Source organism: Mesoplodon densirostris, chromosome 2, assembly GCF_025265405.1.
Source record: "Mesoplodon densirostris isolate mMesDen1 chromosome 2, mMesDen1 primary haplotype, whole genome shotgun sequence".
Classification (NCBI taxonomy): domain Eukaryota; kingdom Metazoa; phylum Chordata; class Mammalia; order Artiodactyla; family Ziphiidae; genus Mesoplodon; species Mesoplodon densirostris.
In genome coordinates this window covers 101,840,826-101,854,829 of record NC_082662.1, presented here as the reverse complement: position 1 = coordinate 101,854,829, position 14,004 = coordinate 101,840,826, and the positions used below count along the sequence as shown (strand labels likewise).

The 14,004-nt window shown below is 43.6% G+C and overlaps 1 protein-coding gene across 3 annotated transcripts in view; it reads right to left on the bottom strand.

Moving 5' to 3' along the window:
• Positions 1–2,578, bottom strand: part of LRIG2 (leucine rich repeats and immunoglobulin like domains 2) — a 67,126-nt gene extending 64,548 nt beyond the window's left edge. For 2 of the 3 annotated variants that reach the window (XM_060090283.1, XM_060090284.1), the window contains exon 1: positions 2,128–2,578. In XM_060090283.1, the coding sequence (XP_059946266.1) occupies positions 2,128–2,366 (239 nt within the window). In that variant the 5' untranslated portion in view covers positions 2,367–2,578. The remainder of the gene's footprint in view (positions 1–2,127) is intronic. The other variant, XM_060090285.1, reaches the window with a different exon arrangement.
• Between the last annotated feature and the right edge of the window lie 11,426 nt (positions 2,579–14,004).

The window sequence follows — 14,004 nt, the reverse complement described above, 5'->3', positions numbered from 1 at the left end:
GGAGCCCACCAAGAGTCACCTCGTTAGGTCAAAAGATACTCCTATCACCCAGGAGATTCCAAGAGATGTAGGAGCTCTGTGCCAGGAATTAGGGTCAAAGACCAAATAGAAAAAGTAAAGGTGCTCCTAGTTCTCCTATCACTTTGGAAATTATTGATTACAAGGGTTTCAGGGGCTCTGTGCCAGTAAGTGGGGGCAGATACATATTTTAAAACCCAGAGTTAAGGAATTTTGTCTACCATCTTTTTGATGATTGCTGCAAGTCTGAGCATTTGAGTTTGAATCACTAATACATTTAAAGCATTGCATGTGTTTTAAAAATTCAAAATTACATAAAGAAAACCACATGTACCTGTTTTATAGCTGAAGGCAACTGATGAAAAATATTACATTTCTCAGTTTAAAACAGCACAACCTCATCTTTTACTATTCTAAGAGTTCTTCTGCTAATGTAAGACTTCCATCCAATTACATTTCTACAAGAGAATTGCTCTCCAAGGCATTTCACTTCAACTGAAAATGTCAATTTCATTATAGGACATTTAAAAATTTTGAATGTCATTTGGCTTTAGGCAATTTGTCTTGATTAAAAAAAATCAAACCTAGACACAATATAAATGTATCTTACATAAAACTATTTCTAATTATTATTTATCTACCAATGGAGGATCTTAAAAAGTAGGCCACATTTATTTCAATTACAGCTAAATGAAGTTGTGTTGTTTTTAAACCTGCACCAGATTTAGTCTGTCATAATCAGATTCAGTTTGTCATAATCAGGTAGTTGTTCCAAGAATTTCTTAGAAAAAGGTAGTTACTGCATTACTAAGATGTTATGCTAGGTTTAATTCAGACTATGCTGCAACTGATGTGAATTTCTAAATGTTATTTGCATCAACAGAACCAGAATTAGCTACAGGTGTCACTATGATAAAACAACAGGAAACACCTTATTACACTGCAAATCTATGCTACTGCATTTGGTTATTTAAGTTACCTTAATTTTCTCAAGGAATTTATGAGGTAGCTTCCTTTCCTATCTAACATAAGCTATTTGCAAATGTATACACACTTTAACCTCTGCAAAGAGGGACCTTCTATTTGTATTCCATTTCCAATGGAAATCCAAACATCCCCTCATATTTTAATCACACCTCGAGGTTGTGTGTGTGTGTGTGTGACAGGTCTTTTTTTAGAGATGACTCTGTTAGAAGTCTGTCAATAAATACATTGCTCAGTTAGCGGCAGAGAAATAATCGTATGTTAGTGGTTAACAAGCCCCATAACTGCAGCATTTAATACCTACTGCTGCTCCTAATGCCACCAGGCTGACTCAGACTAATGAGCTCTCCAGGTGCCACTGTCTAACGCAGGCCTGTCAAGATGAGCACTCTGCAGTGGAGTCTCCGGAAGAATTCATCCAACCATTGTACTCGCTTCTCATACATAAACAAAGAGGACTGATTTTTTAAGTTCTTTGCCACAAGAAAATGCACTGAAAACAAAACACTTAGTTTTGTAACAGATACGCCTTCCCTGTTTTACAAGGTGAATCCTAAATGAGATCAAAAATGCTATTTGTAAAGATATTTGTTCAAGGTGGTACTGGATGTAGTTAACACATGAAGTTTCAACCCAGTTGTCAAAAATACAGCACAAAATTAGCCAAAACCTGAACTACAGCCGAAAAACAGTTCATAAGTCTTTATGATCGTGGTTATAAAATCACGTGCTTGGGGACCATTCAAGCTGATGCACAGGATGATGCAGCCCAAAATGAGCGAGGAGCCCCAACCATTCAAGAGCCAATGCCGGAGCCCAGGGCCAGTGAGCCCTTAACAGTATCGCCGCACCAACTCCTCCCAGCCCAGGAATCAGAGACTCCCTGCTCCCAAGAATTTTAACCCTGGTCTTCGTACAAGTCTCCAGAACCTGAACACCAGGTTTTCAGGCTCCAACCACCACCACCCCCCCCCCCACAAAAAAAAGTTCAGAACATCGCGATGGCATTCCCCTTCAGAACTTAGGCTCCTGGTCGCGCTCTCCGACCAGGCCCGTTTCCCTCCTGTTCCTCGAGGAAGGGGAGCACCCCTTTCCTTTGGTCCCCCACCCGGCAACTCTACTCACAGGCTGACGGCGTCGGGGGGCAGCGAGCTCGACAGCGCCGTCCAGCTGGGCGCTGGCAGTTTCCTGCGACTGCAATCCAACAGAGGGATGCGGCAGGAGCAGGGCGCGGGGCAGAGGCCTGCCCGGGCGGCCGGCAGCAGGAGGAGGACTGCCTGGGCGAGGAAGAGCAGCCGGGAAAGCAGTCCGGACCCACACTCCAGCAGCGGCTCCTCCCGGACGCCTTGGGGCGCCGGCGCCATTTTTCCCCACCCCCCGACCTGGACCCAGCCCAGAAGAGCCGCCAGCTAGAAAAGGCAGCTCGAGGGAGACGTTTGGCGGCTGTTCGACCACCTAAAGAAACTGCTGTCGCCTGTACCCTCTAAAGGCAGGCGAGGGGCGGATACGGGGCAGCAGCGGGGGCGGTGGCCGAGGACACAGGGCTGAGGCCCTACGGACAACGCTCCTCCGCCCCGCCCCACGACGCAACGTCTTCACGCACAGGAGCCAACCAATCGGTGCCACAGGACGAGGTCGCGTCGGGGGCGGGACTCCACGAGGGGCGGGGCTGGAGACAGCGAGCTCCTTAAGGAGGACTTTAAGGTGCTCAGCTCTCTGGGGAGCCCCCTGGAGCTCCGCCGCCGTTTCTCCGCTGGAGGGTGCAGTGGCTCCTTAGGAGGGAGTGAGGGCTGAAGTGCTGAAGTCCTAAGTCCTGATTTGAGATGTATCTACTATAGTAATAGAAAAGGATCTTTTATCTTCTCCCGGTACCAAGAAAGGGGAATGGCAGAAGGGGTGCCTTCCAAGTCGCAAACACTAAGGGGGCGCGGGAGCTTTCATGTAGCCCACGGCCTCCAGAGCCGAGCTGGGTCCTCCTCTGCCCCTCCTGGTCTGCGGCTTCTGCAATCCTGCAAGCAGAAGGAAACTCCCACTCTCCTAACGGGAAGCAGGTTACCTCTATCAGTTGATGGGCTCTTAAGCTCCTCAAGGCAGAGGCCCTGTTTTTGCATCTGTGTACCTCCAGCTTCTGTTGTCTTGGAATTCAATAAATGTTGATTGGGCCGCACTTGCAAGGCATGTCTTTAAGGAAAATACTCTTCTTTCCTCTGTTTTGGAGAATGCTGTCCTATATTTACACTCACTCTCAAAAAAGCAAGCAGGGCATGTAGATAAAGAGGATGTCGAACTGCCAACAAAGTAAAGGCTGGATGTAAGGAATTTTTTTATTCTGAAGCAGAGGCTGTGGAAAACCTACCAGGAACAGTGAAGTCTGGCCACCTTGTTAGCGCAAGTTCGTGTGCCCGATGCACAGTGAGGCCAAACAAACCAAAGCGTCGGAGGCTGGAGCAGAGAAAGGTTTATTGCAGGGCCATTCAAGGAGACCGGTGGCTCAGGCCCAAAAAATCCCTGAGCTCCCCAAAGGGTTTTGGCAAAGCATTTTTAAAGGCCAGATGAGGGAGGCGAGTCGCAGGGCATGTGATCAGCTTATGAACAATTCTCTGATTGGCTGATGGTGAGGTAACAGGGCAGTGTCACAGGGGTTAACATTATCAGTCCTTAGGCTCCAGGAGGCCTTGGGCTATGTGTTCATGGTCATCAAGTAGTTAATATCATCCGTTTGGTGGGGGTTTTTCACACCTGTAAAACAACTCAGGAAATGTGCATCAAATACTGTTATCTATGTAATTCAGAGAAGAACTAAAGCAGAGGATGTGGGGAAAGGCCTGTCCTGGGAAGGCGATGTAAGGTCCTACTCAGTTACAACCTTAGACTCACTCAGCTATGCATTATACCCAAGATTATGGATAAGACTTTAAAAATAACAGTGATAGTTCACTTACATTTAGTGCTTTTAGGCTCTTCAAGGAGTGTTTGCATCTGTTACATTTTTTTATCCCTCTACTACTGTGAAATTGACAAGACAGTTATTGCTGCTGAGGAAACAAGCCCAGACAGGTTAAACTAACCTAGCCAGAAACAGAGGTAGGCTGGCATTACTATGGGTTTTCTGACCCTTGTAAATTAAAAACCTGAGCAGGTTAAAAGGAAATGATAATGCCTAGAACATAGGGTAGTCCTAGAAAGTAACTGAAATCATTCTTTCCATGGCAGGTTTGGAGTCACAATTATGCTTTTAAAAACCTTTTTCTGTTTCTTAATATTGAAATATTTCTTGGAATCAAGGACAATGCTCCAATCCAAACTGAACTTTTAAAACCAAGAGAGCAGGGGACTTCCCTGGTGGTGCAGTGGTTAAGAATCCGCCTGCCAATGCAGGGGACACGGGTTCGAGCCCTGGTCCGGGAGGATCCCACATGCCACAGAGCAATTAAACCCGTGTGCCACAACTACTGAGTCTGCGCTCTAGAGCCCGCGTGCCACAACTACTGAAGCCTGCGCGCCTACAGCCCATGCTCCACAAGAGAAGCCAAGGCAATGAGAAGCCTGCGCACGGCAATGTAGAGCAGCCCCCGCTCACGCTGCAACTAGAGAAAGCCCCTGCGCAACAACGAAGAACCAGCACAGCCAAAAATAAATAAATGAATAAATAAATTTTTTAAAAAAACAAAAAACCAAGACAGCAGAGTGAAACTTACTCTTAGCCTCACTTTCCCGGCTGTTGAAAATGCTTAACAACCTCCACTAAGAAACTGGGCATAGGCAAGAGACCCACAAAATAAAGGGGGGAGAGGCATGTTAGTACCACTCTGCATTATAGTTTCACAGCTTCCCTATGGGCTCTTTAGAAATTCATGCTCTCTATCCTGTGTCTTCCCCAATAAGTGGTACAGGTCACACCAGCTAGGAGTCCCTCCCAGCTCTTAATTCCTTCTGCACATTATTTTTTTACCATATTTGATAGCACTTATACGTACCTTATATATCCTTGTACTCCCATATGGACTAGCAAGCACAGTAACTGCCACATAATAAACATTCAATAAATGTTTGTTAAATGACTGGATGATGAGCTTATTTTACACTCAATAAAGTTATCTAAAATTTTTTCTTTTAAAACTTTCTTAGTATGAAAAATATACATAGCAATAAAGAAAATCACAGTGTAAGCCCCCATGTAGCCAACTAGATTTACCAAATACATGTTTTTAATAAAGAGTTTAGGGACTTCCCTGGTGGCGTAGTGGTTAAGACTCTGCCAATGCAGGGAACGCGGGTTCGAGCCCTGGTCTGGGAAGATCCCACATGCCACAGAGCAATTAAACCCGTGTGCCACAACTACTGAGCCTATGCTCTAGAGCCCGTGCTCCGCAACAAGAGAAGCCACCGCAGTGAGAAGCCCACGCACCGCAACGAAGAGTAGCCCCGGCTCCCCGCACCTAGAGAAAGCCCGCGCGCAGCAATGAAGACTGAACGCAGCCAAAAATAAATTAAATAAGTAAATTTTAAAAAATAAAATAAAGAGTTTAGTGATCTGTTTCTCCATAAAAATGGAATAAAGAGTTTTTGTATTCACTGCCCTAGAATTATCTAATTAATCCTTGGGTGCCAAAGTACCTGGGGAGAGTTTTTAGAGTTCAGTGTGACCTATAAGCAGAGATAACTCAGCTCCAGACTCCTCAAGAAAACTGCTCACTTTGGATCCCTTGTTCCAGGCCTTTGTATAAATACCAGACCTTTGTATGAACACTACCCCCTTAAAATTCAACTGTCCCATCTCCCATTATCCCTCCTATTGCCTCTATTTCAGTACAGAGACATATGTACTGAAATAGTTGTATGGTTTTACTTCTTCGATGCACACATACATACACTAGTACAGTATATGTTATATAACATAGGTCACATATACCATGTAAGATATGTAAATATCTACTATATGAGATATACATGTGTGTAAAACATAATACTCTAGACATATTCATTATGAAAACTCTTTGTCAACTTGGAATATATGAACTTCCTTAAGCTGATAAAGGGTATTTACCAAAACCTACAGCAAACTTCATACTTAATAGTGAAACATTGAAACTGTTTATTTCACATTAGGTTCAAGACAAGAATGCCTATCACTGCTTCTATATAACAATGTACTAGAGGTTGGAATGCAAGTAAAAATATTAAAGGTATAAGGATTTTTTAAATTGAACTATAGATGATTTAAAATATTATATTAGCTTCAGGTGTACAACACAGTGATTCAATATTTTTATAGATTATACTCCATTTAAAGTTATTACAAAATTTCCCTGTGCTGTACAATATATCCTGTTGCTTATCTATTTTATAAACTTTTTTTTTAATTATTAAATTTATTTATTTATTTATTTTTGCCTGCGTTGGGTCTTTTGTTGCTGCATACGGGCTTTCTCTAGTTGCGGTGAACCGGGGCTACCCTTCATTGCTGTGAGCAGGCTTCTCACTGCGATGGCTTCTCTTGTTGCAGAGCACAGGCTCTAGGCACATGGGCTTCTGTAGTTGTGGCACGTGGGCTCAGTAGTTGTGGCTTGCGGGCTTAGGTGCTCCGCGGCATGTGGGATCTTCCCGGAGCAGGGTTCGTACCTGTGTCCCCTGCACTGGCAGGCAGATTCTTAACCACTGGCAGGTGGATTTTTAACTACTGTGCCACCAGGGAGGTCCCTTGCTTATCTATTTTATAGATAGTAGTTTGTATCTCTTAATCCCATATCCCTATCTTGCCCCTCCCCCTTCTCTCTTCCCAATGGTAACAACTAGTTTGTTCTCTATATCTGTGAGTCTGTTTCTTTTCTGTTATTTCTGTAGTTGGTTTATTTTTTAGATTCCACATGTAAATGATAACAGAGTATTTGTCTTTCTTTGTCTGACTTATTTCACTAAACATAATACTCTCTAGTTCCGCCCACATTGTTGCAAATGGCAGAATTTCATTCTTTTTTTATGGCTGAGTAATATCCCATCATATTGATATACTACTTCTTCTTTATCCATTCATCTGTTCATGGACACTTAGGTAACTTCCGTATCATGATAATTGTAAATAATGCTGCAATGAATATTGGGGTGCATGTATCTTTTCAAATTAGTGTTTTTGGTTTGTTTGTTTGGTTTTTTTTTTTTTTTTGGATATATACCCAGGAGTGGAATTGGTGGGTCATATGGTAGTTCTATTTTTAGTTTCTGAGGAACCTCCATACTGTTTTCCTTAGTTGCTGCACCAATTGACATTCCCACCAACAGTGTACACGCATTCTCTTTTCACCACATTCTCGCCAATATTTGTTATTTGTGGTCTTTTTGATGATGGCCATTCTGACAGGTGTGAGGTGATCCCTCATTATGGGTTTGATTTGCATTTCTCTGATGATTAGCAATGTTGAACATCTTTTCATGTGCCCGTTGGCCATCTGCATGTGTTCTTTGAAAAAATGTCTTCTCCAATCTTCAGCCCATTTTTTTGATTGGATTGTTTGTTTTTTTGGTATTGAACTGTATGAGCTGTTTATATATTTTGGATATTAACCCCTCGTCAGTCACAATATTTGCAAATAATTTCTCCCATTCAGTAGGTTGCCTTTTCATTTTGTTGATGGTTTCCTTTGCTGTGCAAAAGTTTACTTTTAGGTCTTTAACCCATTTTGAGTTTATTTTTGTATATGGTGTAAGGAAATGTTCTAATCTCATTCTTTTACATGTAACTGTCCAGTTTTCCCAGCACCACTTATTGAAGGGACTGTCTTTGCTCTATTGTGTATTCTTGCCTCCTTTGTCATAGATTAATTGACCATAAGTGCATGGGTTTATTTCTGGCTCTCTATTCTGTTCCATTGATCTATGTGTCTTTTTTCTTTTTTTTCTGTGCCAGTATAAAGACATAAGGATTTTAAAAGAAGAAACAAAACTACCCGTACTTACAGAGGATATGATTGTCTGAAGAAAACAATCCAAAAAATCTTCAAGTAAGCTATTGGAACTAGTAAAAAGTTTCAACAAGTTTGTGCCTACAAGATAAACATACTGAAATCAATATTATTCTAGTAGGTGAGGAATAATAAAATATAATTTTTAAAAGATAGCATATGCAATAGCAGTAAAAACTATAAGAATCTTAGAGTAAACTAAAAGATACCTAGATCAAACAAAGAAGTGCAAGAAACAAAAGTATCAATATAGAGAGAACACTATAAAACATTATTGAAAAGTATTTTTAAAAGACTTAAGTAGATGGAGAGTTTTACTATGCTTTTACACTTAAAGAATGATTATTATAACAATATGGATTCCCTCAGGTCAATTTGTAGACTTAATGCAATCCCAGTAAAAACCCCAAATGTACGTTGTATTGCAAGGGGAAAATAATAGCAAAGACACTTTTGGATTAAACAAATGTAGAACTTGCTTTACCAGATACCAAGATAGGTTTTAAAGTTGTAGCAATTAAAAAGCATAGGTTTGGGGTAATTCCCTGGTGGTCCAGTGGTTAGGACTCCACACTTCCACTGCAGGGGCATGGGTTCAATCCCTGGTTGGGGAACTAAGATCCCACATGCCACAAGCATGGCCAAAAAAAAGTGTAGTATTAATTCAAAGAGATACATTCACCCCAATGTTCATAGCAGCACTATTTACAATTGCCAAGATATGGAAGTAACCTAAATGTCCATCAACATATGAATGGGTAAAGAAGGTGCGGTGTGTGTATATGTATATACACAATGGAATACTACTCAGCCATAAAAAAGAGTGAAATTTGGGCTTCCCTGGTGGTGCAGTGGTTAAGAGTCTGCCTGCTGATACAGGGGACGTGGGTTCGTGCCCCGATCCAGGAAGATCCCGCATGCCGCGGAGCAGCTGGGCCCGTGAGCCATGGCCGCTGAGCCTGCGCGTCTGGAGCCTGTGCTCTGCAATGGGAGAGGCCACGGCAGTGAGAGGCCCGCGTACCGCAAAAAAAAAAAAAAAAAAGAGTGAAATTTTGCTATGTGAAACAACATGGATGGACTTGGAGGGCATTATGCTAAGTGAAATAAGTCAGATGGAGAAAGACAGACTCTGTATAATATCACTTATATGGGGAATCTGAAAAATAAAACATAATAGTGACTATAACAAAAAAGAAATGAGGACTTCCCTGGTGGCTCAGTGGTTGGGAGTCTGCCTGCCAGTGCAGGGGACACGGGTTCGAGCTCTTGTCCAAGAGGATCCCACATGCTGCGGAGCAACTAAGCCGGTGTAGCACAACTACTGAGCCTGCACTCTAGAGCCCACGACCACACTACTCAGCCCACGTGTCACAACTACTGGAGCCCACGTGCCTAGAGCCCATGCTCCGCAACAAGAGAAGCCACCACAGTGAGAAGCCCGTGCACCGCAACAAAGAGTAGCCCCAGCTCCCCGCAACTAGAGAAACCCCGTGTGCAGCAACGAAGACCCAATGCAGCCAAAAATAAATAAATAAATAAGAAGAAACAGACTCACAGGTATAGAGAACAAACTAGTGGTTACCAGTGGGGAGAGGGAAAGGAGGGGGGCAAAGTAGGGATAGGGGATTAAGAAGTACAAACATATTACTAGTAATATGCAGGGGACATAATAGTAATATGCAGGGGACATAATAGTAATATGCAGGGGACAAGGGTTCAAGCCCTGGCCCAGGAAGATCCCACATGCTGCGAAGCAACTGAGCCCATGCGTCACAACTACTGAGCCTGTGCTCTACAGCCCATGAGCCACAACTACTGCAGCCCGAGTGCCACAACTACTGAGCCTGCGCTCTAGAGCCTGCGAGCCACAACTACTGAAGCCCACACGCCTAGAGCCTGTGTTCCGCAACAAGAGAAGCCACCACAATGAGAAGCCCGCTCACTGCAACAAAGAGTAGCTCCCACTCACCACAGCTAGAGAAAGCCCGCGCCCAGCAACAAAGATCCAACTCAGCCAAAAATAAATAAACTAATTAATAATAAAAAAAAAACTTCAGGACTTCTCTGGTGGTGCAGTGGTTAAGAATCCTCCTGCCAATGCAGGGGACACGGGTTCAAGCCCTGGTCCGGGAAGATCCCACATGCCATGGAGCAACTAAGCCCGTGCACCACAGCTACTGAGCCTGTGCTCTAGAGCCTGAGAACCACGACTACTGAGCCCACATGCCACAACTACTGAGCCCGCAAGCCACAGCTACTGAGCCCGCAAGCCACAACTACTGAAGCCCGCACGCCTAGAGCTGGTTCTCCGCAACAAGAGAAGCCACTGCAATGAGAAGCCCACACACCGCCCACTCACTGCAACTAAAGAAAAACCCGTGCACAACAACAAAGACCCAACGCAACCAAAAATTAATTAAATTACTTAATTAAAAAAAAAAAACTTCATGAAAGACCTTTTTTATGTTCCTATAGACTTGCAAACAGTCCTATTTACAATTCTCTTTTAATTTAGTCTCCTTACCTACATCATAATTTTTTTCAAGTTATACACAAACATACAACAATGGTTCTTGAATTTCAGCAAATCACAATCACATGAAGGGCTTGTTAATACACAAACCCCAGAGTGTCTGATTCAGCAGGTGTGGGGTGACCCTTGAGAATTTGCATTTCTAACAAGTTCTTAGGTGATGCTGAAGTAGCTGGTCCACACTTTGAAAACCACACTTGGAGACCTACAATAAAGTCTATTATACACAGGACATGTGTTTTTGTGGTTGTGGGAAACTAGGAAACAAAGCGGTGAAAGAAAATGAGGCATTCTCTGCATTTACCGTGGGCTGAGGCCAGCACAGAAGCTCATAATTCTAGGTGGCGAATGGGAGTGCTGACAGTACAGCAGGTAGGAGACAGATGTCAGTGGAATGAGTTTGATTTGAACTCCCTTTTCCCTAAATATATGCTTGAACAGGTATGTGTGATGTAACTGGCTGAGAGGGTAACTTGGCTGGCTTCCCCTCAACCCTCACTGTCCCACCTCCTCCATCCTCGGTATAAACTCCAGTTTCACACCCTGATGGTGGGGGAAAAGGGGGTTGAAAATGCTGACTCCATTGTGTACCCAACAAACCATCTCTCCCTGGGCTGCTTGAGCTTCTGAGCTAACTTGTCAGTCCCTTGGCTTGTTTTCAGCCAGCACAGCCACTCCCCAGACCTGCTCCTTTATCCTTCCCAGGTTGGGAGGGAACCTACTCCCACTCTGGATGAGGCACTCGTGATGGTTTAATGGGCTCTTGGGACCCTCGGGGTTTGGATATTCTCAGCAATCAGCAGGAGCAGTCGTGCGTTTCTGGGCCCTCCAGCTTCACTCTGTTCACCAGCCTTCCAGGCCTGGAATGTACCACAAACTATTTAGCTGACTTAAAACCCAGGGAACTTGCGTACGTGCCTGCGTGTGTGTGTGTGTGTGTGTGTGTGTGTATGTGTGTGTGTGTGTGTGTGCATGCCCAAGGGGGAGCCAAAGGCCAGTGCATAGAAGAAAGCCAGAGGCTTCTGGCTGGTCATTATCTCCAGGCCAGAACCTTCCAGTCCCTAAATGGGACCCTGATACTCTGCCAAACAGCCAGACTCTAACTCTGTATAATGAAGTGCTCACTGATTATCCTGATGATGCCCCGAAAGACTGGGGCCCATGGTAGTCCATCTGCTGCCAACTCTGCTTCCTTGTTCTACTCCCCTGTGGAAATGAGGATGTCCCTGCAGCTCCCGTGCCGCCTCACTTCCCCAGCATAATGCGCATCCCTACGGGACCCTGCTCCTGGGGGTTGAACTAAAATGACAGCAACAGTTTATTAACTGGACTAATGAGAGGCTTAGCTTAGGCAGGGAGAGAAAGAGAAGCTGGAAGAGTGAGAAGGAAGGGGATGAAGACAGGAATATCTACAGTACAGGAGTTCAGGACAAGATTTCAGATTGGAATGAGCGGCTCACTTTCTATGTGCTTGGGGAGTGGGCAGGCAGGGATTTGGAGGATGGTTTCACAACACTCACGCTTTTTATAGGAAACATGGTAATTTTTCATCAGCAAATTGCAACCTCCTCATTTCCTGAAAGCCTGTGATCTGGGCAATTTATTGTTTTAGGAGCATTATCTCAGTTAATCTTCACAAGATCCATATGAGATGGGAATCTTTACATTCATTTTGCCCATGAGACCCAAAGAGGTTTGCCCAAAATCATACTTGTAATGAATAACAGAGCCCAGACTCTTTACTACTGCCATTGTGGGAAGTGGTAGGGAATAAGGCTTCAAGCATACATAAATGTAGCTCTTATTGAGCATTCCTCTATTTCAGGCAGAGAGTGCTAAACCCTTTATAGGTAGCAGCACCTTCAACCCTATAAGACAAGGAGGTTTATTGTCCCTGTTTTACAGATGAGGAAATTTAGGCTCAGAGAGGTAAAGTACTTTGCCAAAGAGCACACAATTCAGGTAGGTGGAGAGCAGGGGTTTGCTCTCCACCTACCTGAGTTCTTACCTTATTTCATTGCCTCCCTTAATCTCTCTTTGCCCTGAGCTCTTGCAGGCCTCTTATGTAAGAGAAGGCTAGCTGCAGGAATGGGGAGACGGTTTAGTTCTCTCTAGTGGAAGCTCCAGTTTGACCTAGAGGATAAGGATGGCCAGGAGATTTAGCCTGTGGAACTGAAGGCTAAGCAAGCAAGCATGGAGGATAAATTGCCAGGACCTGGGTCTAGAAGCTTATAATGGATGTAACTCCAAGTGTTCCTTCAGGGCCACCTAAATCCGGCTCACTCCCCTCTCCAGGCAGAGACTTGAGGGAGTTGTTAATAGCAAGAAGTTTTCCTCAACATTTTAAGATTAGAAAAATGTTCTCCTGTCAACGAGGCCAGCAGGGTAATCTGCACTGGTAGCTGTGTCCTTCCTGTTTGTCCTTCTGAAGCAGTTCCAGCTGACCAGCCACTGGGAACCTGCTGCTTAAGCAGCTGGTAATGGACTGCAAAACAACACAGGAAGGGCCTGGCGGGCAGGGTTCAGCGCGCTCCAGGGACTGAGGGCCTGCCTTGCAGAGAGAAGAGCCAAAGAATAAAGACACAGGAGCACAGCTGATATATCTAGCTGTCCATAGCTAGTGCATATCTAGCTGTCCTCTGCTCTGGGCTTCTTTTGTTTTTTTGCAAAAAATAAGAAATGCTTGTAAGGCAAGTTCAAACCATATGGAAGAATATAAAATATAAAGTGAAACTTCCCCTCCCAGATACTCCCACCCACCATAACCACTGCTAACTATATGCTGTCTATCTTTTCATTCCTTTTAATGCTAAATCTTGGCATAACTATGAGCTTACATTTTTTATTTTTTATTATCTAACACAAAATGGGATTGATATGTTGACCTTCGATTTGACAACAAGCTGTCCAAAATGTTATACCAATTTACACTCCCACCAACAGTGTATAAAAAGGCACATTTCCTTCCATCCTAGCCAACTGTGACTTACTTTGTAGTAAAAAAAAAAAAAGTTAGTATGTAAATTGTAAAAATACCTCTCCCACTCTTTCCCTTTCCTTCTGTCCTTTCACCTACTTTCTATTAAATTCACAACCTCTGACCCATGCATATTACACAGAATTCCAAAGGTTTGTCAGTAGATGAGAAAACAAGGGGAGGCGGAATTTATGGCTCATCAACTGGGATACACAGAGATGCAATACTCTGTAAAAGGTGATGCCAACACATCATATATATTGACTAGAGTTCAAATGTACAGCTCATTAGCAGGCAAAACAATATATGGTCAAGATTCTTCTTGTTAGGTTTGGGATCTCATTTGATCCTCAGATAATCATACAGTTAGAAAAAGCAAGAATTATCTCCCCATTTTAGAGATGATAAAATGGAGACTAACAAATTTGGGTGATTTGCCTAAGGTCACAGTGGCAGTCAAAAGTGGAACTCTAAATCACTGTCCTTCCCCTTACACATCCACAATTTTTATATGTGTGTCTATAGATATAAAC